The sequence below is a fragment of the Rosa chinensis genome, chromosome 1, assembly GCF_002994745.2.
Source record: "Rosa chinensis cultivar Old Blush chromosome 1, RchiOBHm-V2, whole genome shotgun sequence".
NCBI classification, from domain to species: Eukaryota; Viridiplantae; Streptophyta; class Magnoliopsida; order Rosales; family Rosaceae; genus Rosa; species Rosa chinensis.
The window spans coordinates 42,625,059-42,650,308 of record NC_037088.1 but is presented as its reverse complement, the minus strand read 5'-3'; the positions used below and the strand labels follow the sequence as shown (position 1 = coordinate 42,650,308).

General features: G+C 38.9%; 2 protein-coding genes and 1 pseudogene across 4 annotated transcripts; 1 reads left to right on the top strand and 2 right to left on the bottom strand.

Moving 5' to 3' along the window:
- Positions 1-490: 490 nt before the first annotated feature.
- LOC112176841 (methionine aminopeptidase 1A) lies at positions 491-5,923 on the bottom strand. 3 transcript variants are annotated; one of them, XM_040512829.1, is made up of 17 exons: positions 5,700-5,923; positions 5,473-5,554; positions 5,226-5,276; positions 4,856-5,017; positions 4,592-4,667; positions 4,388-4,435; positions 4,201-4,245; positions 3,496-3,595; positions 3,110-3,161; positions 2,969-3,010; positions 2,603-2,664; positions 2,421-2,519; positions 1,898-1,971; positions 1,739-1,808; positions 1,566-1,631; positions 1,390-1,478; positions 491-829 (listed from the first exon to the last, which is right to left on the bottom strand). In XM_040512829.1, exons 2-17 carry the CDS (start codon positions 5,526-5,528, stop codon positions 752-754), a joined length of 1,170 nt encoding a protein of 389 aa, XP_040368763.1. In that variant the 5' UTR covers positions 5,529-5,554; positions 5,700-5,923; the 3' UTR covers positions 491-751. The 3 variants fall into 3 exon arrangements, with proteins under 3 accessions (XP_040368763.1, XP_040368762.1, XP_024170710.1); XM_040512828.1 differs by having other exon boundaries at positions 5,722-5,923; XM_024314942.2 differs by lacking the exon at positions 5,700-5,923 and having other exon boundaries at positions 5,473-5,651.
- A 1,305-nt stretch (positions 5,924-7,228) lies between these two features.
- On the bottom strand, positions 7,229-9,194 carry LOC112167187 (probable pectinesterase/pectinesterase inhibitor 36). Its single transcript, XM_040513116.1, has 3 exons — positions 9,067-9,194; positions 8,136-8,471; positions 7,229-7,920 (listed from the first exon to the last, which is right to left on the bottom strand). The coding sequence occupies exons 1-3, from the start codon at positions 9,128-9,130 to the stop codon at positions 7,229-7,231; spliced, it is 1,092 nt and encodes a 363-aa protein (XP_040369050.1). The 5' UTR covers positions 9,131-9,194.
- Positions 9,195-23,544: 14,350 nt separating this feature from the next.
- LOC112182749 lies at positions 23,545-25,025 on the top strand (annotated as a pseudogene).
- Positions 25,026-25,250: the final 225 nt, after the last annotated feature.

The following is a 25,250-nucleotide window of genomic DNA, read 5'->3' as shown; positions in this document are numbered from 1 at the left end:
AGGCATCATTGATTCCAAGCTTCCCAATACCGAGACGAACCTATATATACTACAGATAACAATCATATATAAGAAAATCTGATTCCCATAAATGAATCCGTGATTTAAAAATGAAATGAAATTGCTAAAATCAGAATTCTCCATCTTAAGCCAAAAACAAGACAACAGGGGGCAGGAATAGAAATTCCATGACCCAAAAGCCAAACTATCGATAAGATTATGAACATCTACCATCCCCCTTGCCAAGGTTCATCATCAGTCTCAGTACCTTGGTCTTTGAACGCATGGTCTGCAATATTAATATCCACAACTCTCCTCAGACTGAAGAGCTTAGCTAAAGCCATGTTCAAATTGTTTTATTCTGATTTCCTACGTTTAACATTGTATGTGAATCATACACCGATTAAACGAAACAATTGTATGAACTATTCCGCCTATCACCCAACATCAATTACAATAGCGCAACAACAAAAACAATAGCCAACTCTAATGAGAATTAAATCATGAAATCTAATATAGACTCGGTGCTTTTGAAATCAAACATGTCGTAACCAAAACATACAATTGTCCTGTTTAACATTATTCGTCTTGCTCTTATAAAACAGACAGAGAAAATCATTCTTTAACCAAAATGTAAAATTGAAAGTTACAAAAACGAATGACCCCCTACAAAACACAACATTTGCTTTACTCCTGTATTGCCTGCCATAATAGAACCCCTCTGTTTGCAACTTTAACCAAGAGGCAGTGATCAGGCATCTAACCAAGGGTACACTTTTGGCGATGAAGGCAACCGTGCTGTAAGAACTTCAACTCCGGTCTCAGTCACCTACAAATTACGGAAGAAAAGAAAGATAAAGGAATTAGAAATGTAAGCCACTATAGCTGCATTCAGCCCAGAAAAATAATCACAAATTAATAACACATGAGCTAACATCATGACAACAACGGCTAACCTATCTTCCTATGAAAAAGAGAGTCCTAACTAAATCTCAATGGCATTGTAATTCAATGAAAAAAAAAGGCAGATTTGATTTAAGACAAAATACCAAGATACTAGCTTAAGGTACTTCCTTATCATCTCATAGGCAACATTTGAAGTCCTAATGCTAGCATGCCACGATATCCATCCTTTTATAACATGGAACTAGAAGATGTCTTCATTTTCTTTACATACTTATGGTGACTGAAGACCCAGAACAAATTTCAGAAACAGTTTCCAAGAAGAAGGAAAAAAAAAAAAAATCAATGCATACAGATCAATCCAAGAATATGCACAGAGATGCACAGAAAACCAACAAGAAAGTTATTCTCAGAGTCAGAGTAATGGCACTTAGAAGTTGCAAACAAGTTACGAACATAACATAATAAAAGGAACTGCACAGTTACCAGAAGTGTGTGCTCAAATTGAGCACTTCGTTTTCCATCTGCGGTAACATCAGTCCACCCGTCAGGCCACATTCGATCACGCCAAATTCCTATTGATATTTTGTTCATATTTAATAAGGTGTGGCCAGCAACCAAAAAACAATTCAATATGCTCATAAACAACTTTTCAAAAATACCTGCATTGATCATTGGTTCAATCGTAAAAGTTTGTCCAGCTTTCATCACTCCAACTGCTTTATTTCCTGCTTGGATTAAAGGTACCAATGCATTAAAAGGAGAAGCAAAAAATATATATATGAAAAAAAAAATCAATGACCGGTAGATACACAAGCTTCTTAAAGGAGCATACTTGCATAGTGAGGAATATTTGGTGCACAATGAAAGAGCTCCCCTATACCATGACCACAATATGATTTCGCCTGTTGGTGCAATACAAGAATACTCAGTCTTATCTGTTATTCTTAAAATTGAAAGTACTGTGCAAGTCCAAATACAAGTTACAAATTACCACAGAAAATCCCGCCATCGTAGCATGGCGATTAATGACTTCTCCAACTTCACGAAATCTAACTCCAGGTTTTACTGCACTCAACAAATATCACGAATCAGGTATTACGCTTTCGAACCCAAATACTTGAAATTATACTATTGTACACTTCCAATTACAAACGAATAGGTTGACTTCTCCGACACAATCAGTTATCACTATAATCTAGAATTTGCCGATACAAAACCAAGCAAAAACAAAACCATAAAGATATTTCAAGAATGATTGCAACTTGCCCGGCATCAAATAAGTATACAAGCAATATCAGAGAAAATAAATAACAAAAGTGAATAAAATGAAAAGGAGACACATGAGAACACTTGAGAAAAGGTGCAATTTTCTTGGACCCCTAAAAAATCCAGCGTGACAGATAAGACACCCCAATATCAAAATCCTCACGTAACAACTGTAAATTTTACTTGAGAATCCCCAACCCCCAATAATAGATCAGTAATGCACCAAATAGTTACATCGTAATGCATACCAATGGATATTGCTTTTTCCAAGCACTCATAAGTACACTGGACTAGCCGTCGAGACTCTTCATCAACATTTCCCACAAAGTATGTATCATTGAGATCAGCTGTATTATGAGTTTCCAATTGATCAAGCAAAGAACATGAGAGAATTTTGAACTATATGTTAAATGTGCAAAGCAGGTATTACCATGGACACCCTTGTAAAACACAGACACATCAACATTGACGATATCACCATCCTCTAATTTCCTGGAGCAAAAGTTTCACTAAAATGACAGAACAAAAAAAGGCTACAATGCTATACACAACTGCCTCTAATAATTCTAATCTAGTAATCTCCTAAAAGAAAACTGTCAAGATTATGCTAAAGTGGACCACAAGTTCAAACATGGAACCAAAAAAAGCACAAAACAAAAGAAGTAAGAATGGGAAAAAAAAAAAAAATACTGTAAAAACAAAATTTTACAAACCCCTAATATAAAACAAGATTTTCCCATTAAGTATTTCAGAACCCAAAAGGCACCGGCAAATATAAAATACGTAAGAGATATACCTGGCATCAGGAATCCCATGGCAAATTACTTCATTGACTGACCTGCGATGATGAAACAAGACAAAGCACAATTACTTGATCAATATCGTACAATCTCAATAAAAAAAACTATTAGAAAATCTACAAGCAAAAAGTACCTACGTGCAGCAAGACTTTGGGAAAAAATGATAATTGAGGGGAGATGGATATCCACCTGCAGTGAGTTTACAAGTCAGACAACCAAACGAACAAGATTCGGCCTAGTCCACTAAAAAGCATAGAAGTTGTGTGTGTGTGTGTGTGTGTGTGTGTTTAGTCATATAGCTATGTAAATTATAATTGAATAGCTATGTAAATTATAATTGATAAGCAAAGCATAGAACTGATATGATAAAAAATAGACATTAAATTATATGAATATAAAACTAAGGAATTGAACTAGTAAACACACTGCAACATCAATAAGAACTCACTAAAGAGCATATAAAACTTGAATGAAAATCCTAGATTTGGCATGCTACATATAATGGTGAAGGCCTATTATATACCCGCAGCAATAGTAGCATCATGGACCACCCGATCAATTTCATCAGTCGTGATACCAGGTCGTATGACACGAGCAGCTGCATCCAAAACCTCTCTTGCAATCTGAAAACAAAGAACAGCCCAATATAAGTAAAACTTAAGCAGATGATATAGTGAAGAGTTCACATTTGATACTTAATAATATCATTCTATACATACAACCCTTCTCATCTCTGCTCAATCTCTCTCTCTCTCTCTCTAAAAAAAAAAAAAAAGAAGAAGATATAACTCCTATAAACTGAACTATCTGATTTGCTAAAACATACAAGCTCTGTAAGAGATGTTCCCTAAACCTTTATTCTGTTTGACTCATAGAAATGTTCATCAAGGACAATCAAATGATCATATAGTAAAAATAAAACATATTCTCAGTCTTGTCTCCTTTGTTTAGTCATCTTAATGTAAGTGTTCCATCTCTTTTTAAAGTTTCACATTTCCTGTTCAGGATAAATCACTTTGACTTTATTAACAGAAACTCTTCCATCCAAAGCACTATCAGTGAGAAAAATTGTTAAGACATGAAGTCTGATGCATTTTGTTTAAGGTCTACAGTATAAAGTGAAAAGGCACTGGCAGCAAATTAAAAAGAAAATAAGTAACAAGATAACACTAATTCATCAGAACTAAATATAATGAAAGAAAATAAGAAATAAGCAATTGGAACTTACTCGACAAGTTTCTCGCATCCTCTCAATTTGATCCGGAGTTTTGATCTTCAAAATGAATATACAATTAATTACTTGCAAAATAAGAAAAAAGGAAACCTAGAGCAGAAAGTCTAACTTGATAGCAGTCATAGCACATCAACCTATACCTAAACTATGAATTTTATGAGGTTATCAAGTACATTCTTACCTCAACAACACGCTGCAGGTCACTACTGGGCTCCTCTTTTGGGATTCCCTGCAATTTTTGAAAGGTCAAAACCATGATGCCATATTTGCATCTAGAAGTAGCAACACAATGCAGCATCTACTTCCAATTAAATCAGCAAAAGATGCAGTGCATCTATGCAAATAAACCATGAGGATTACATAGAAATGATTTCAAAAAACTTACATCAGCTGCCCAATCAGGTAAATCAATATGAGCAGGTACCACACGCTTACTAGATATAGGATATGGTCTCAATGTCCTGCACAAGACAGATATCAGTTTCAGAAACTCCATAAGCTGATCAATTCTTGTGATTTATAACAATTTATATGATGTCATAGCCATGATACGTAACTTTTCACACCATAAGACTAAGAATGCCAAGAGTCAGACCAGTCCAGCATGATTAACATTAATGAAAAGGCAGGCAAAAACATAGAAACATACCCTGTCCAATCAAAATAAGGAAGTTTCGGAGTTCGACCCTGTCCTTTCTTCAAGCAATATTGCCAGCCTTCGTTCTCTGGATTTCCCGCCCCATTGGACTGCTTGGCCTTTAAATGTACCGATTTATGCGAGCTCCACGAAGCCTTAAAACAATCCTGAGTGCTGATAAGAGTCCAAATCTCCATAATCAGTCAAACTTACAAATCATCTTCAAACTTCTATCAACATACGCTATCGATTCTAGTCAAATCAAACCCCTAATGTGTTCTAAATCCTGATCAAGCTAAACCCAAAAAGCTCAACTCACTATAATTTCTACAGGGCACCCTAATAATCCACTATAAACTCAAAGAAGGAAATCATTACAAACCAGAAAGCGGCATCTTCACGAGGAAGTTTCAATTCCACACACTTGGGACACCTGCAAATGGAAAATCAAAGCTCAATTCAACAAAAGTTCCAATCTTTCAAGCCATGAACATTCAAGAATTCTCAGAATCAAGTATTTCTGATTTAGTAGCATCAAGATTATAGCTTTATTAATCAAAAATCATAAAGATTACATCTTTGAGTAGCGAAATTGAAAAAAAAAAAATGAGAGTGAGAAATTGACATACTGAAGATTGGCGGGTTTGCTGCAACGAGCACACGATAGGGTGGCGACGTCGGCCATGATCGCATTCAGTAGCCTCAGGCGAGCTGTGAGACAAGAGGAGGAGGGGCTAAGGTTTGAGTTGGAGATTTCTGTATTTATACATTTATTAATTTTCCGCAAATATTATGGAAAAAATAAAAATAAAATAAAAACTATGTCAAAGAAACAAAAATGGAAACAACACGCAACGAAGAGTGCAGAAATTCTTCACATTTGACTTGATCCATAATCAAACCCAAGCATGCTGCTCCTCAATCTTGCACCCTATTTCTCACGGTCTCACCTCTATGACCCATACCACCATCCTCCAAGTGAAACCAAATCGAAGGCAAGCAAATTAAACTCAACAAACAATCAATGGAGACAAAGTGAGAGAAGATTGTTTTTATATTAATTTCCCATTCAATTAACCTCCAAGATTTTCAATTAATCAATGTACCATGAGAAAGTTGAAATCACCAGGATGCTTTCAGACCGTAGACCACTTGGAGTCCTAAATATGTAGAGAAACTCAAAAGTTTAATATTCAAATTTGAATTTGTTACTTCAACCTATCAAATTCATGAAAAAAAACTTGAATAGAGTATGAGAAGTTTTTTGAGTGCATGGTAAATTAGTTGTATTGTTATTGAATGTAGGATCTTGGTCGTCCCGGTCATCTCCAGTTCTAGGTCAAAGATTTTATTTTCTTTATTTTGTTTTCAGTTTTTTGTAGTTTTCTTTTTGTTCATCTTTATCAAAAAGGGTAAAAACGTATTAAAAAAAGTTTTAGAAAATAGGGGTGTGCATTAAGTAATTTGGTATGTGTGGATAAAATTTCTCTATTCTAAATGTTTTATGTATATATTTTATATAACGCAAGGCTTACGCTTTGTTGAGACTCTTCCAAAAACGTCATGAATTACGCTTCAGCATTTTAAAAAATTGATTTAAATAGAATATTTCGTTACTAATCCACTGTGGAAATGTCTAATCGTCATCTTTTACATATCTTTTCCTCCCTCAGATTGACACCCTTACCTCCATCTCTTCTCGTCTTCACTCTTGTCACCCATTTCATTTCCCAAAAACATAGATTTCCTCATAGGTGGTAATATGCTAGATCAACGATGATTTAGTCCATGGCTACCAAGGTTGTGCGGTTGTACCCCAATCCGTGCTAAAAAAAAGGGACCGGGAAGGAAGATCTCCCTATTGGGAATAGTGGATCCGAGATGAAGAGCTGGATCGAATATCAAGTAACCACCTATGAAAATTTAGTTGCAAAGACTCCACTTCGCAAAATGTGGTAGAGGTACTAGTACAATCAACAATTCAGCGTGGAGAAGTTATGGGATTGTTGGTTGGGTTCCAGAATGGCCCGATTGTTATTTTTGCTTTCATTGCTCTTAAAGCCTGTAGTTCCAACCGAACAGGTTCAATCTTAGGTCTTGTAATATGGTCTTGGTGTCTCTTTCTTACTGCATTCATTTCCTGATAAAAAAAAAATTGTGAGAGTTGATTTTTTTTTTTTAAAGAAGAAATACGCAAAAAGGCTAGCGGACATATTACTACCACAATTTTGGTAGGTACGTATTAAGTTTATTTAGAGTTTACGATATAATTTTTCTTACAAATTAAACAACTACTAGTCGTCTAGTCATGCCCGATGTTCATGTTGTTGCCCTTACCAATAACATTTTATGGGTAACATGTTGAATCGAGGAAGCACCCGATGATTATATTCCAAGCCAAACTGGCACACCAGTGCCTAGAATCCATGACTCTCCTTGAATGAAACGACTAACTGTGAAAGGGCTGACCTCCTGTGGACCATTAAGCACATGAAAACCAGGCCATCTAACCCTCTTGTCAGTTGAGGCACCCACCCCTACATTCATATACTCCCCATAATACAGTGTTGAAAGTGCAAACCTACCTCTCCATTCCGTCCACCCCTTTGGATCAACCAAACCATCCAAATCTGTCTTCAAGAACAGAGTCCTCGAGTATCTCTGCCACGGCCGACCAAGGTAAGTCCTATACGAACCCTTAACCCCCTCAAACTCCCTCGCAGGTCTAACGCTACAACCTTGAATAACAATGCCCGTGTTCTCTCCCGGGTTGTCGCGTCCTTGGGCAGTGATCATGTTGGATTGGTGCCCCATTGGCCTCCTCACAAGAATGTCACAATTTTGTAGCACGACGGGGGCGTCACCGAATATGAAATCGATTGTGCCATATATGTGACAGTCACGGTAGAATTGCCTTAGGGAATGGGTGTAGAGAGTGTCTTGGTACCCCTTAATGCTGCATCGGTAAAACACTGCCAGGTCAGAGCTGACCCTCAATGCCACTGCTTGGTGCTTTTGTGGACCGGCCGTATTCTCAAACGTTATGTCCCTCGCCCAGAAACCATCCCCGGAGACACCTGCAAACGACAATATTATATGTGACTAATTCATAGTCATTAATTGTACTATGGTTGCATATTCTAGCTTATATGATGTATTTTCTGACTATTAAAAAGAAAATTTTTTAAAATCGCTATTGCACCCTGATAAAAGAGAATTGTGCTAGCTATGTATTGACAGAGATAAAGTTAATTTGGAATACATAGTGATTGATTTTTGGGATCAAACTCACCGAATGTGGCTGAGGTCAAAGTGCTGTCACCGTCCACGACACTGCGGCTACCAGTGATTACAGTTCTGTCCATGCCATCCCCAACAATTATCACATTCTTCATATGTCCACCAATCTCCACCTTCTCATTGTAGACTCCGGATTTCACATAGATTATGGCTCTTGGAGGTCGCCTGTGACCCATTCTAGCAAGTGCAGCCACGGCTTGGTTAAGTGTTGTGTGAGTGCCTGAACCATCTTTTGCAACCACAAAGTCAGCCCTGGATGTTGCTGGACTCCATGATGCTAAAAGCCCTCCATTTGACCTGGGGTTGGAGTTTTGTCCATGTGGCACGTCTACATAACACCATAAATTGCAAAAACTCAGTTATATATGATAATCAGAAAAGCAGTACTTGTGGAGTTGTGGTCAGGGAATTAACCAAGAGATCGATCAAGGTCGGAAGCTGGGAAATTGAGACACTTGGGACAGCAATTTGAATCACTAAATACTAATCATTATCGTCATTTTCACTATTTTAACACCAAAAGAAAAATCGCTCATCATTTCATTACAAAGAATTAGTTGCAATTTTGATAGCCGGAGCATGAGAAGCCACTCTACTTTTGGGGATAAATCAAGAGGAACAATGAGTATATAGACGTTTTATGTAAAAGTTTGGAAAATAGTAACTTCAAGTGCAAATTGTACGTGCTTTTTTTTTTTTTTTTTGCAATAAAAAAGATAGAGGTGAATAATAAATTATGAATTCGATTGTCACCTTACCTTTCTCTAACCAAAAAATAAATAAAAAATGTCCCTCCGCTAAATCTGCAACACAAAATATTCCTAATAGCAAGATGTCTTAACTGTATGTTTCAGTGGGTATAACGCACTGAAAGTAAGATTCAAATATCACCAATTGGCTTAGTTTAACGATCAACTACTTACTCATTGCCTCATCAGTAGTCATAGTACTCTTCCCATACAAAGCAAGAGCCTCATCAAGCACCATGGTCAAGTTTTGTGTCACCGCCCTATAATGATGAGCACCACTAGTATTCTTAAGAAAACCCTTCTCCTCCAAGCCATCCCAACAGCTCCTATGGTTGGCAAGCACACCACTGAGCCATGTCCGAGCATCTTCTCTGGTATAATTACCCTCACCGGATATCAACTCAGTGAGCCTCGGCACACTCTCATCATATAGTCTTTCACAGTCCATCAGAGCCACATCATGGCCAGCAGAATCCGATTCGGAGCTTGTCAACCCATGTACCAGGTCCATAGATGTACGGACCACATTAGTGGCTTGAAGAACGCCATTTAGGGCGAGCTGAACCGGGTTCGGATCTCGGAGGCAGGAGGTGCAAGAAGCAATAGCCACGGCTAGCAGGAGGAAGGCGGTGACAGAAGTGTACATTTTTGCTTAGTCAATGCTAGCTAGGGAAGAGCAGTGAGATGCATGAGCCAGCTATAGCTTAAATGAGTTGCCCTATCGAGGTGTTGTGGATTTATAGGGAGAGTTGAGGGAAGCAAACACGTGGAGCTATTTACTAGTGTTGCATATAGCAAGCCAAGTGGCATTGGTGCTGAGGTGGAGGCAGTGGTTTGAGTTTGATACTTTGATGAGAAGTAAGTTGCGATAAATAATTGATTTCCAAGAGGGAGTTATGAAAACAGTTCTTAGGTGGCGAGTGGTTTGTAACGTTTATGTAAAAGTAGACTTATTGGGAAATGATGAGCTTCTTCCAAATTCAGCGATGCATGTCATACATTGTTTGCTGAGTTTCTTCCAAATTCCTTCACGTGATTGTTCCTGATTTTTCTCTCTTTTTCTTTGTATTTTTCTTTCTGCTAAGGAAGATAATAAGAGGAACGATTAGAACACAAACCTTAAGATTGATGTACGTAATTAACCAGGGATATGAATATATATATATATATATATATATATATATTATATCAACTACCACGACAAATAAGAGATCATTTCTCGCCTAATTCTCTATTTTAAAAAGTTAATTTATAGTTATCAGTTCATGTCGATCTTGGATGAGTTTAAGAGCTATTACGATACTTCAATCTGTTCAGAGATAAAGTATATATGATCTTGTTATGAATTAGTATATATAAAACTCATGTTAGAGATAGAACCTAGGGGCCTGAAACAACGTGTTAGGGAAACCAGCAGGTAGTGATTGATTTGGCAATGTAAGAGTAGAGGTACGTGCCATTGTTCTAAACATGCGCTATACATAACGTTCTATTTATGAATGTTTCGTCAGTTACTGCCGATTAATTACATTCCGGTACGTTTATATAATGCTGCCTTAATATTGGTAGCAATCTTTCTTTTGTTTGGCTTTCCATTAAATGGTGAAGAGAACTGGTGGAGAAAGGATGCATCCGGAGAATTGGTAATGGGGAAGCAACAAGGATCTAATATGATAAATGGATTCATAGACCCTTTCTTTTCAGAATTTGGAGTCCAGTGGTCCTCAATTCTGCTGCTACGGTGAATGAATTATTTCTACCCTCCGGTGAATGGAACATTCCTCTCATTTACAACAGTTTCAACAGAGATGAAGCGGATATTATCAGTGGCATTTCAATGGGAAATAGAAATGACATCGATCAATGGAGATGATTTTTTGAAAAAAAAAAAAAAAAAAAAAGGCAGATACACAGTGAATTCGGGTTACAGGCTTGTTTTGGACATAGAGAAAAATCTGTCAAATATTGGTGGAGGTTCAAGTAATGAAGCCGACAGTAAGTTTTGGAAAGTGATTTGGGGACTTCATATTCCCAATAAGATCAAGCTTTTTTTTGTCGAGAGCAGTTCATGATATTCTTCCTTGTACATATAACCTTCATCAAAGAAAGATTACAAACAACCCCTGCTGCTTCAGATGTGGATTTCAAGCTGAGACAACCTTTCATGCTTTATGGGATTGTGATTTTAGCTAGAAAGTTTGGAAGAAATCCAAACGGAAAACATCAGGAAATTAAGAATCATTTTGTCTTTGCTAGTTGGTGTGAAGCAATGATTGGTCAATCTACTAAGGATGAAATGGAATTGTTTGCTTATGTAAATTGGTATTTTGGAGGTTAAGAAATGACCATCTACATGGGAAGATTAATTCTCAGAGTCCAAGCTGCATTATCTCTAAAGCTACTTCTCTTTTGGGTGAGTTTAAGGAGGCTAACACCTTCAAGGGTCTCCAAAAAGTTGATAGAGATTGTAAATGGCAACCTCCCCCTGAAGGTGTGTACAAACAAAATACTGATGGTGCTGCAGATCCACGAAATGGAAGAAGAGGCCTTGGGGCTGTGATTCGAAATGAGAATGGTGAGCTTATGGGAGCATTTGCACAATAAACTATAGGTACATTCTCCCCATTGGTAACTGAACTTTTGGCATTCAAAGCAGGACTTTGTTTTGCTATTGATTTGAGAACCATCCCAGTGGTGATTGAAATGGATAGCATAGAGGCAGTGCGTCTTGTCAATTTCTTTGATCCTTGTTCCACCGAAGAAGGTTTTTTAGTTGAAGTAAAGTCTTTGTTAAAAGTCTGCAGTGCAAGTAATTTCATCTTCGAACCCTGAGAATGCAGCAATGTTGCTCATAGTTTAGCTAAATTCATCCCATGTATTAAACATGGGCCGCAGTGACTTATGGAATTGGTGAAAATCGATTCCGGTGGTTATAACCCTTATTAATGAATAGTTACTCTTCTTGATATATATATATATATATATATATATATATATATCCTATCTAGAGCGGAGCTCCGCTTTGAAATTAACGTGTGAAGTTCGAGTTTTGGGTCACTTTTCGGTCGCACATCCACATCTCGACTTTTCAGTTTTTAGGTACTAGTGTATAGATCAACTCTGCAAATTTTTAGCCAAAATGATGATCGTTAAGGCATTGATAACTACCTTAAAGCTAGTACGGTTCAGGTTGATAGATTCAATCCGTCCATTGGTTTAAGCGAGTTAAATATCTTAACGATCATCAATTTGGCTGAAAATTTACAAAGATGATCTATAAACTAGTACCTAAAAACTGAACGGTCGAGATGTGGATATGCCACCGAAAAGTGACCAAAAACTCGAACTTCACACGTTAATTTCAAAGCAGAGCTCCGCTCTGGATAGGATCTGTACACACACACATACAGAAAGGTTCCAAAGAGGACGTCCGTGACATACTTAATTTGTGGATGTGTCATTCTCAGCCGTTGATTGCTTTAAATGAAAAGCAACAGCTCAGATCGAATTCTTCTCAACCTTTCTCGCGGGTCGAAGTACAAGACTCAAACCTACTGTAGAGTCTCCACTCCCAGCGATGCAACCAAAGTCTCTGGTTCTCCACCCAAAATCCAGGTCTTCTCGTCTCCAAAATACTAGAAACTCTGATGAGTCTCTTCTCACCTAAAACCATTAACAGCGCCGGAGTGATTCCACCGGCGACGCACGATATCAGTCCCCGTCGAACCTCGTCATCTCCTTAGTCCTCCTCACTGCTGCCGTTTGGGTTTGATGATGATGTGGTCACCGGAGCTCATCACTGGTAAAGACCTCAATGAAGGTTCCCAAGTCGCCGTATAAGGTAAAGTTTTGAGTTTTCTGTGTTTGAAGATTTGGGATTTCTCAGATTTCAGATTTTGCATCTGATTACGGATGTGTTTGATTTTTGTGGATTATGGATTTTGTGGTGTGTTTGACTTTTGAGGGTTATGGATTTTGTGGTGTGTTTGATTTTTCAGGTGTTGGATTTGCAAGATCATTTTAGGTTGGCTATTGGCTTTATTGATTAGCTTCTGTGCTGCTTTCGACATTGTTGAGAAATTGTTGTTGTTATTGGTGATTTAGCTTATGAATTTTGTGGTGTGTTTGATTCTTCAAGCTTTGGATGCACCAGCAATGAGTGACTATTTCTATCTGAGGCAAAATAGCAGGTTGCTGCATAATGTATTGGCTGTGGAGTAGGAAAACTATGTTTATTTGTGGAATGCTTGTAGTAGTAAGGTGACCTCTTAGCTTTATGAAATCAATGTAGTATCAAGATGTGAATGTAATGTGCATTTTCTCATAACACAGAGTTGTGCTCTTGTAATTCTAGAAAATGTTCATTTGTTGTACTTTACAGTATTATAGAATGAATGAAATCCATGTTCTTTGTATATTGTATCTGATTGAGAAAGGTTGGTTGTATCAGCTTTGCTTTGGGAGCATTTTGTTTTATTGGTTGTCTACTTTGGCATGAAACATTTATTTGAAACAAGGTTGTTTACTTTGGCAACAGACATGTATTGGAACCATTTTGAGTCTAACATTGCATATAGCTCCAGAATTGAACTTTTGATCCCATGGTTCCTCATTGATTTTCTGGAATCATTACATATTAAGTCATGACAACTCTAGAAAACTAAGATGAGCTGATGAAAGAAGTTAAATCTCCCTGGAAACAAAAACAGCAACTTTTGAGTATCCAATCTTCCAACAAGACTATCACCTTTTGACTAGCAACTTTTGACCATTCACAATTGAAAACCATTACATACAAAATTGACTATCAACAAGACTCTACCATATAATCTTGAAATGAAGCAAAATGTCTTCCAAAAGTTGCAGAATCAAACAGACCACAAAATCTTCTTGCAGACTGATCAGTGCATCCAAAACCTGCAGAATTAAACAGACCACAAACCTACTGCAGACTGATCAGTGCATCCAAAACCTACAGAATCAAACAGACCACAATAGCTAATCAAACGGATGCACACAGTCTGATCCCTACAAAAGAGAAAGAGAACAAAAAATTCACGTCAATTACTAGGGCAAATTTAGTGATTCTATACAAGAATATTGAAATATATACTTCAACCTGAAACCAAACCATTTATTTAATGATGGTAAACTTTATGGAGTTCCAACTTATAACCATCAAAATTATATCAGCCAACTGGACCTTCAGTTGATTGCATTATCAGTAAGTACATGCATCTAATGACAACCATAACCAGAATTAGCAAAATCCATTCAAGAACTTGTCATTTGGCAGAAGGAAGAGCAAAAGACGGTGAAAAACATCACTCAATTTTTGTCATGAATCTCCAAATCTCCGGTCTGTTTGGTACTCGGATGAAAAATCAACCTAGGTGAATGCATTTTCGACTTTAAATAACTATAAGAAGAAAGTCTAAAAATACAGGTCAACAGTGATAATTTTTCCTTTTCCTGTTTAGTGTTGGCAGCTTATAGTTATGACATATATTATGTTACATGTTCTATTCCATTACATATTATTAAGTAAAATAGAGTTGTAAATATGTTGTGTGCCAATTTGCACAAGGATCCAAAAATAAAATAAAAGAAACCCCATAATTTATATTTTGGCAAAGTTCGATACTACCTTCTCTTCCACAGTACTCTTCAAATAACAAACAAAAGCCTCTGAAAATCAAAAAAATGCATGGTTCAGATCCTTTAATTGCCAAAATGAACTACAGAGACAACACACCCATCTTGCACGATGACAAGTTTGTGTTTTTAAAATGGACTAACCTCATTCCTATCATTGCCATATGCTGCAGCTTCTGTAAATGCACAACAAAGGTAGGAATATAAGCTATTGTCCACATAAAAAACTGGCAGATGATAAAGGAATCGAAGTATCAGAAACTATATAAAGGATGTAGTAGCTCTAAAAACTCTATAAAACTATATGAAGGATGTGGACCTACTATTTTGCCTCAGATAGAAATCGTCACTCATTGTCGGTGCATCCAAAGCTTGAAGAATCAAACACACCACAAAATTCATAAGCTAAATCACCAATAACAGCAACAATTTCTCAACAATATCGAAACCAGCACAGAAGCTAATCAATAAAGCCAATAGCCAACCTGAAATGATCTTGCAAATCCAACACCTGAAAAATCAAACACACCACAAAATCCATAATCCACAAAAGTCAAACACATCCATAATCAGATGCAAAATCTAAAATCTGAAAAATCTCAAATCTTCAAACACAAAAAACTCAAAGCTTTACCTTATATGGCAACTTGGGGACCTTCATCGAGGTCTTCATCGGTGATGAGCTCCGGTGAGTCGGTGACCATGTCATCGTCGAACCCAAACGGCAGCAGTGAGGAGGACTAAGGAGATGACGAGGTTCGGTGGGGACTGATATCGGGAGTCGCCGGTGGAATGCGCTGTTAATGGTTTTGGGTGAGAAGAGACTCATCAGAGTTTCTAGTATTTTGGAGATGAGAAGACCTGGATTTTGGGTGGAGAACCAGAGACTTTGGTTGCATCGCTGGGAGTGGAGACTCTACAGTGGGTTTGAGTCTTGTACTTCGACCCGCGAGAAAGGTTGAGAAGAATTCGATCTGAGCCATTGCTGTTCATTTAAAGCAATCAACGGCTGAGAATGACACATCCGCAAATTAAGTATGTCACGAACGTCCTCTTTGAAACCTTTCTCTGTGTGTACGTGTATATATATATATATATATATATGTGTGTGTGTGTGTGTGTGTGTGTGTGTGTGTGTGTGTGTGTGTGTGTGTGTATAATGTTGCCTTGGGTTGACATCATGGATATAATACAAATAAATTTTAACCAAAGTAGTGATGATGATCGAGAGTAACGCCCTTGGTGTCTTCCATATGAATAAAGCATAAATGTGTGATCAAATTTGACGGACCATAGACACGTAGAAAATAACTTGATGTTAACTTGTTATTGATTGTGTACTTCATTGTTATTGATTGTGTACTTCATTAACTATGTACATATGTGGCAATTGATTTTCATTCATAATTAACTCGCAAATGATACATATAAATCATGTTCTTCTAAAATGTAGTGTTCTCATTATTGTCCAATGCTTAGCTAGCCATCTAAAACAACTTTAGCAAACTCTCTTGGCTACTTAGTTATTTTGGAGGGTGTGATTTATTTTTATTTTTTTTAACAAATTTTAGCAGTCACATCAAACTCTTAAGTGACTCTCCATTTTAACTTTTAGCTATCTCACTCCTAAATATAGAAAGCGAGATGAGACTGATTTGTTTGTGTTAATTTAAAACATTGCTTTTAAGTTGTTATATGTAAAATGCATTTAAACTATTTTATTTATTTAAAAGATAAAATAAATTCAGAACTTTTTTATTTTATTTTTTATTTTTAATTCTGGATGACAATGTAACTCCCCACCCTATGCACCCCTGATGTCAGTGAAATTTGAAACCGTGACCTCCATGATGTTAGTTAGACTAGCTAACCAACATGCCACGGCTCACCGACAAGAACTAGTTAAAATAGGGAGAACTGATGCAAAAGTATTTTTAAATTGACTAGCTAAAATGACTTTTTAGCTATTTTCGCTAAAATTTGACTAAAATTGCTAAAAATGCTCTTTAAGTATATCAGCAGAAAAACTAGCAACGTCATCAATGAGCAAAAAGGTTGATGTTGAGCTACTCTAATACAAAAATATGTAATTGTTTAAGGTAAACTGAATTGGGAGAGAATTGAGTCGTACTTTCATTAATAATAAGGCCTCTTTATATAGAGGATTACAAGCATAGAGATAGAGTTGTACATGGAAACATAATCGTACATTGATTGGATATCTCCTAAGATTCTCCGAGAATATCTCTAATATAAACCATATTTCAACTAGAGCAAGTAACCTCGAGTTTCGGCCAAACACATATTCTGGATTTACTTGAACACTCCCCCTTGTGTCGCCCAAACGTGGTGCTCCTCTCGTTGCCTCATTAAAAACCTTGTCGAGTAACAAAAACCCAGTGGGACAAAAATAACCTAGGTCAAAGGGGAAAAAGAGCACAACACTCCCTTCACGTTTCGAGACCATACATGTAGACACCTCCCCTTGATGTCTGCATCTCCCCCTGACGACTACGGTCATCGGAGTTTGGATAACTTCCGCAAACGATGCTACCAACATGTTTCTCAAAAGTGGAATTTAGGCAACTTAGTGAGCAAGCCTGCCGCACTATCCTCAGATTGAACCTAGTTCACTTTGATCTTGAGGAGAGTTTGTTGTTGCTGATTATACTTGGTGTGGTCACTTTTGATGTAGCCTTGCTTCAAAACAAGCAGCATTATCCTATATACTCGTAGGCTCATCTGTGATAGATTTCAAACCACAATTGTTCGAACATGCGTAATTATGGATCCAATCCATATACATTCACAAACCACTTCGTGAAGAGCAAGAATCTCTGCATTATTAGAAGATATAGCGACTAAGGTCTGTTCTGTACACCACCAAGATATCACGGTCTTTTCCCATGGTGAACACTTAACCAGTTTGGGAATGACCTTTGTATGGGTCAGAGAGATACCCAGCAAAACCTTCCAACACTTATGTCATTTTGGGATGGGGATAGTGGAAGTAGGCCAGTGTTGGTGGTGTTCCTGGTGTGTGATGGGCCCGAATCCATCATCTCTTTGTAGGGATAGAACAACCCTATATCAATCATACATCTCAGGTATCGAAAGATATCTTTTACACCAATCCAATGGCGTCGCGTTGGCGCAGAGCTATATCTAGCTAACAAGTTCATGGCAAATGAGATGTCCGGTCTTGTGCATTGAGCTAAGTATAATAATGCACCTATTGTACTCAAGTAAGGCACTCCTGCCTCTAGCACATCTTCATTATCATCATTTCAACGAAGATGATCCTTTTCAGGATCAAGACTACAGACGATCATGGGGGTGCTTGAAGGCTTGACCTTGTCAAAATGCCTAAGCATCTATCGACACGATACTCAAGTTCCAAACCGAGACATAATCGTGTTCTCCCATAATCCTTCATCTCAAAATCAGATTTCAAGTGTTCAGCGGTTTCCTTTAACTCTTTAAGGGCTTCTAATGAAGATTATGTCCAACATGAACCGCAATAGAATCTGAAACTTATTATGGAAACGCGTGGGCATATCCCTTCCCAATCAAGTAGTCACATTAGTGAGCGTTTCAACCTCTTTGTAAACGCGCTTCGTGGTCTAGAGCCACTTGACTTGGGTAAATGAAGTTCACCATGAACCTTCATGTATATTCCGTATCTAGATCCCTATAGAGATACGTAGTGACCACATTTGTAAGCTGCATGTTCAGTTATTCGGAAACTACCAAACTGACAGGGTAGTGGAGTGCCATGACATCCATTACGAGAGAATATGTCTCATCTTAGTCGATTCCAGGGCGTTTTATGAGAAGCCTTGCGCCATAAGGCGAGATTACCATATCTTTTTCTCACTACGCTTTCTAACAAAGACCCATTAGTCAACAGGTTTTATGTTAGGAGGTGTTAGCATCACTACCTCGAAAACCTTCCTCTAAGTTAGAGAATCCATCTTAACCTAGATCGCATCTTTCCATTTAGGCCAAATTTATCTACGTTGGCATTCATTCATCAACGAAGCGTGGTCCGATATCATCAGATTCAACAAACTCATGTGCAACTACATCAACAATTATGATGGAGCTTCTATCCCACGTCTCATGTACACTAGTGTAATTTTCATAGAGCTCTATATTCTCAGGAATAGGGTTCTAACGTTGAGGCGTCCCCCAATGATAACCCTAACCCAGAAAATTCTCATGAGACGGATTTTGAGTCTTGATGATCAAAGGATTGGAATGTGCCAAAGTGTCCGTCGAACCCACGAGCCTCCCACGCATCCTAGCTGGGGCCATGGCCTGTAACACCAGAGTGTCACTCTCTTTGACTTTGGCACCATGCCTATCTCCGCGTAGGGTAGCGCTACGTCCTCTTGTAGGGACGTACTTCCTTGCAGGCATATTTGCAGCAGATGTGTGATCTCATCACTTTAGTAGGGATCGAGATGAGACATAGTGGGGACAGACCACAACAATTCCTGTCGTTCCTGCTGAACATCCGTGTTCTTATCTCCCCCTATCGACGGGAAGATTGTCTCATCAAAGTGACAACCCACAAATCTAGCGGTAAGGAGATCGCCTTGCAAGGGCATTAAGTGCCGAACGATTGTTGGTGTCTCAAATCCAACGTAGTTGCCCATTCATCTATAAGGACCCATTATAGAGCGTTGTGGCAGCGTAATTGGCACATAAAGGCACACTCAAATTTGCGTAAGTACAATACTTGTACCCAGTCACTAGCTGTAACGCAGAGGTACATTGAGTGGCGGTGGGTCGTAGACGAATCAGCATAACTGCATGCGATATTGCGTCACCCCAAGCGGATATAAGGAAATTAGTGCACATTACCAATGTCCGGACTACCATCGTAGTCGTTTTCGCGAGACCAATTGGGTGTGTTCATGGGAATATAATGTCCAACATCAGTCCCAATGCAATAACCATCGAAAGTCTTCGATGTAAACTCGCTAGCATCGTCAAGTCCAATTGACGGAATAGGATGATCCGGGGAGTGAGCCCGTTGTCATATGATATTTGCTAGGAGTGTAGCATGAGCAGTATTACAAGTGGACAATGACACAACATGTGACCAGTGTGTTTGCGTGTCAACCAACATCATGAGATATTTAAATGTCCGCAAGTTGGTTGAATCAGTCCACAGAATCCCCACAGATTCTATGTAAGAACAAAATGAGTATTTTCATATCCTTTACATATGATGGTCTCAGTCCTAATTTTCCTAAGGAACGGCTTTTGTAAAACGAGCGAGAGGCTTTAGAAGCAACCAATGAGAATTTTGGTTAGGCTTGAGCGTCTGAAACACTATTTGAAGCAAGTTGGTGATTGTAGCATCACCTGGGGCGCCATAACCATGATGGACGCTATCCAAGGTGTTATGGATAGGGACTGTGCCATCCCTAGGCTGGTGGTGGACGGAGGTGGTGCCCTAGGCAGCCGTGTCGGTCACACTTAGTCCAGAAATCAACTTTTGATTCATGCTTCGTTTCACTCGAAAGAAATGATGTCCATGTGAAGTCTTTAGTAGACGGATCATCATATCACGACTAGGATGATCTATCCTGTCGTGACAAAACCAATATGTGTCTAAATCTAAGAGATCTTCTCTCATAACTTTATTGGATTAACAGCTCGAATAGTGACATAGAATCCACTAGAGAGACCATAAACTTCTCTAAGATGCGCCTTTGTTCGCAATCATTAGAGGTATTGTAAAGGAACTCATTTTCGTTCTCTACATGCGTTTTCGCATGGAATCCGTTGGCTATTCATAGGTGCGATTGGCCCTAGGAGCGTAGAGAGTTTCTGTGACAGTAATTAAGGTGCCATTTGGCAAGTGGAACTTGGGCTATTCCATGTCCTTGAATTAATACTGATGGCCCAGCCATCATAGTCACAAAAGTCATATGCTCAGAATCAAAATTGAGTCATAAAGAACTCGAAATTTTATTCATAAGCCAACAGAGTTACATCATTGTCTCTTTGACTAAACAAAATCTAATCCAAAATGATAGCTAATGCAAAACAATGGTAGTCATCTAACTTCTTTCGGTAATTCCAAAATAAATGTGACCAGAGGTGAGTAGAGAGATATCGGTGGAGCAAGGCTCGCTTAAGTATCACTAATCTCAGAACCTTCCTAGACATTACACTTACTTTGAGTGAGCCTACTTTGAAGAAAAACTAAACCATTGGCATTTACTACAAAAATATATGGCAATTGCCTATTACATCTCTTGGAAAAATAAAGACTTAAACAGAATTGGCGATCTATTGATCCCAGCCAGATTTGTAGTCTTCAACCCTTCACTCTAGATCATCTTCTTGATCTTCTTGTTCCATATAGTGAGCTCTCTTGCTTCACAATATGCTTTGTAGGCGGTGACAATTTCTTCACGAGCTCTACAAATGTGTGCCCAATGATTAGACACTCCACATCGAGAGAACATACATCTCTTTGCTCAAACTCCATTGATTGAGGCGCTTTGAAAGCGTCATTTAGATGGCTCTTAGTGTTGGTGGCGCCACCAACATAGCCAGAGCCGTTGCCTCCCTCTCTCTTTCCAGGTTGACCTCTTCGGTTCCGTGTTCACCTATTTTGGCAATTACCTTCCCAAATAGAGCGATTATATGGACCAGAATGTCCAAATGTATTCCTAAAATTAGGGTTTCACTCTTGGTGCCCTCTCTTTGGGGCGCGACTATAACTGGATTCCGGAATATGCTCTGTTCCCACAGATCTCGAATTATAGTTCTTCACAAGGATGTTGTCATGCTTTTCAGCGACATTCATAGCTCCAATGAGCTCATGAAACCTTGTGATTCGTCTTGCAGTAACATCGATTCGATAGTTCTTAGCAACCATCAATGCAGAGACGGGGAAGGTAGAGAGAGTCTTCTTAATCAACATCGCATTTGTGATCTCTTTACCACAAAATTCCATTAAGGATTTAATGCGAAGTGCTTCCGAGTTGTAGTCAAGAACTGACTTGAAATCACAAAAGCGGAGGCTATGCCATCTCATTTCTAGGTCAGGAAGCAGGGAGTCAAGGATGTTGCCAAATCTTTCATCGAGTGAGACCCACAGCCTTCTGGGGTCTTCTTTATTCATACACTCGTACTAGAGCGGATCATCCATATGACGAGTCATTAGGATGATGGCTTTCGCCTTTTTTGCCTCTAAGGCTGCTCTATTGGCTTCCAAAGCTTGAGCTTGCTCAATAGTTAGCACGTCCTGGCTAGGCTTGAGAATCGTATCTAGGATTCCATCGGCCTTGAGATGCTGGAGGACATCACAAACCCACCTGTGATATACAGAGCCAGTTGTTCCCAATGGAACAAAGTCCAATTTGTTTAGGTTATTCATCCTGAAAAAGAACAAGAAATTAGGGTTAGTTTCGGAGCGTAAAAGGCTACCACAAAAACATATAAAATTTCTGAGCGTAGTTGCTCCCAAGAAATTAGGAATTTCTGAGCGTAATTGCTTCCAAGAAATTCAATCCAAGAGGTATTGGATTAGATCGAAACAATGACATAAGTGGTCGATCATAAATTCTCTACAAACTCTAAGTTTGGAGATCTCAACAAGCTCCAAGCTTGGAGTGAGCACGAACCCCCACAGTTCGGCTTAATTAGGTCTCCCCTATGATAAAGAAAGGGGGGTAGAAGAAGGGATGTTGCAAGTTCCTGAAAAAGAAGAGAAATTGAATTTAAAAACTCTAAAAAAAGGGGAACGTTTAATAAAAATACCTCGAAATAGGTCGCCGGGAAATTTGATCGGAAAAAGTCGCCGGAAGGTGGCTGGAAAGTTGCCGGAAAAGTCGTTGACCAGGGGTTGACCGGAGGGCTGATGTGGCAGTGGGTCCTGCTGCTGACATGGGCACTGGTCCTAGGCTTGATGTCAGCGGGGTCCTAGGGCTGATGTCAGTAGGCTTCTGGGCCTGTTCCTCTTTTTTTTTTTTTTTTTTTTTTTTTTTTCTGGGTTGGGCTTCCTTTCTTCTCTATTTCTTTTCTTCTTTTCTTCTTTTCTGCCCGTTCAAGATTCAGCTGCTCAGGTGGCCGATTCACGTCTTTTTAGGCCTGTTTTTGGACGTTTTCTTTCGGTTCCTGAAACTTCAAATCAACGGGCTTCTGCTACCAAAATTTGGTGGAAATTGGAGGTCTGGAAGATGGTGAACCGGTGGAATATTTGCTGCAAGTTGTATGGGGCTTCTGGTGGCCGGTTCGGTAGGTTTCCGGCAGGTTCTTGGGGTGCCGCCGCCGGTTCTGGACTCCTAGAATCGAGTTCTTCAAGGTGTGAGATGGAGACAGAAAAGGCTTTAAAGTTTTGTATTCGGATTCAAGGTTTTTAGCTTCTTGAATCAGGGTTTGGCTATTTGTTTCAGGGTTAGGGCTTCGTGTTGATAACATGTTTAAGGAAAACTGAATTAGGAGGGAATTGAGTCGTAATTTCATTGATAATAGGGCCTCTTTATATAGAGGATTACAAGCATAGAGATAGATTTGTACATGGAAACATAATCGTATATTGATTGGATATCTCCTAAGATTCTCCGAGAATATCTCTAATATAAACCATATTTCAACTAGAGCAAGTAACCTCGAATTTGGGTCAGACACATATTCTGGATTTATTTGAACAATAATTTGTTTTATAATTGAATTATTGTTGTCGGTTAATTGTGAGACTAAATATTGCCTGTTTTTTAATATGAAAAATTTTCAGCAATAATATCAGGAGTAAACAGTTCTTTCAAAGTCACCCACTCATTTTGCGATCATAACTATTGGTCAATTTCAATGAAGCCTGAAATGATTATGATGGTATTTACTTATGTTTATACTTCCCGAAAACCTCCATTCCTGGCCGGATTAAAGCTAGCCCTACATGAATATATACCTTCACCTTCATTCTACCCAAGAATTTCTCGTGGGGTAAAGATATATGAACATCAAACATAAAGTACACACTCAGATAGAGATAACAGACGCACAAATACCATGAAAAAAAGACCATAATTATCATGTTGCTTGAGACGCATATGAAGCACCGGGTCTACACCAGAAGCCAAGCAGTGCATGTCTTTAGCCCAACGCTGCACCAACATGCACACTCTCAAACCCACCCACGCCATCTTCATAAGCCACGGCCTCCACCTCAACAACTACGCCGTCAGCAAACTCATCGCCTTCTGCGCGCTCTCTGACTCCGGCAATCTCCGATACGCCTCTCTCCTCTTCAACCAAGTCCAGACCCCCAACACCTACATGTACAACACCCTGATCAGAGCCCACTCCACCAGCTCCGACCCTCATCTGGCCATGCATTGCTTCCGGCTTATGTTAAACCAGAGCGACTTAGAACCCGATAATTTTACGTTTCATTTCGTCATCTTGGGTTGTGTAAATTGCGGTTGGATTGTTCCCGGGAGGCAGATTCATAGTTGGGTGGTCAAGAATGGGATGGTTATAGTGGATGCTCATGTTCAGACTGCGCTTCTGAGGTTGTATGCGGAATGCAGGGTTTTAGGGGATGTGCACAAGGTGTTCCATGAAATTTCTGAGACAGATATGACACAGTAGAATGTGATTATGAATGGGTATGTGAAGTGTGGCATGGCTTCTGAGGGTTTTCCGGGATATGTTGGTGCATGGGTTTGAGCCCTGATGACTTTTGTGTGGCTGCAGGGCTTGCGGCGTGTGCTCATTTGGGGGCTCTTTGGCAGGGAAAGTGGATTCATGAGTATGTTAGAAAGAGGAAAGGGTTGGATTCGGATGTGTTTATTGGGACGGCGCTTGTTGATATGTATGCCAAGTGTGGTTGTATTGATTTAGCTGTCGAGGCGAAAAGGAATGTGGTGTCGTGGTCAGCCATGATTGGAGCGTTTGGGGTGCATGGTTATGCGGCGGAAGCAAGTTCTTTCTTGGAGAGAATGCAGGTAGATGATGGAATCAAGCCTGATGGTGTTGTCCTTCTTGGAGTCCTAATGGCATGTACTCATGCAGGATTGCTTGAGAAGGGTAAGGCTCTGTTGGACAACATGAAAAGCTCAATATGGGATTGTGCCCAAACACGAACATTATAGTTGTGTTATAGACCTGCTGTGTAAGGCAGGTCGATTATGTGATGCATTTGAGCTTATTAGAAGAATGCCCATGAAGCCGCTTGCTTCTTTGTGGGGTGCTTTATTGAGTGGGTGCCGTATCCATAATAATGTAGGTCTTGCAGAGATTGCTGTCGAATAGCAAACATTTATTTAGGTGTCCGGAGAAGTGAAGATGCTTATAAGGAAGATGATTGGTGAAAAGGAATCAAGAAGACACCAGGCTGCAGCATGCGAGAGGTGGCTGGGAAGGTTAATGAGTTTGTTTCAGGAGATGTATTCCATTCACGTACATCGTGTTCAGATATGTACAATGTTGGATCTAATATCTGCTGACTCAGTTCAGGACCCGTAAAAGAACTTTAATTATCTGCAGTTATTTAGTTATTCATTGTATTTAAAAAAAATAAAAAAAACTATCATGTTGCTTGATAAACAGCAAACAAATTAAACCTGTATAAGACAATAAATACATAAGAAATACTATACAAACAACTTGCAAAGCATGAATGAAACTATATTTCTTTGCATCTCAGTGTGGCCTTGGTGACTCAACATAAT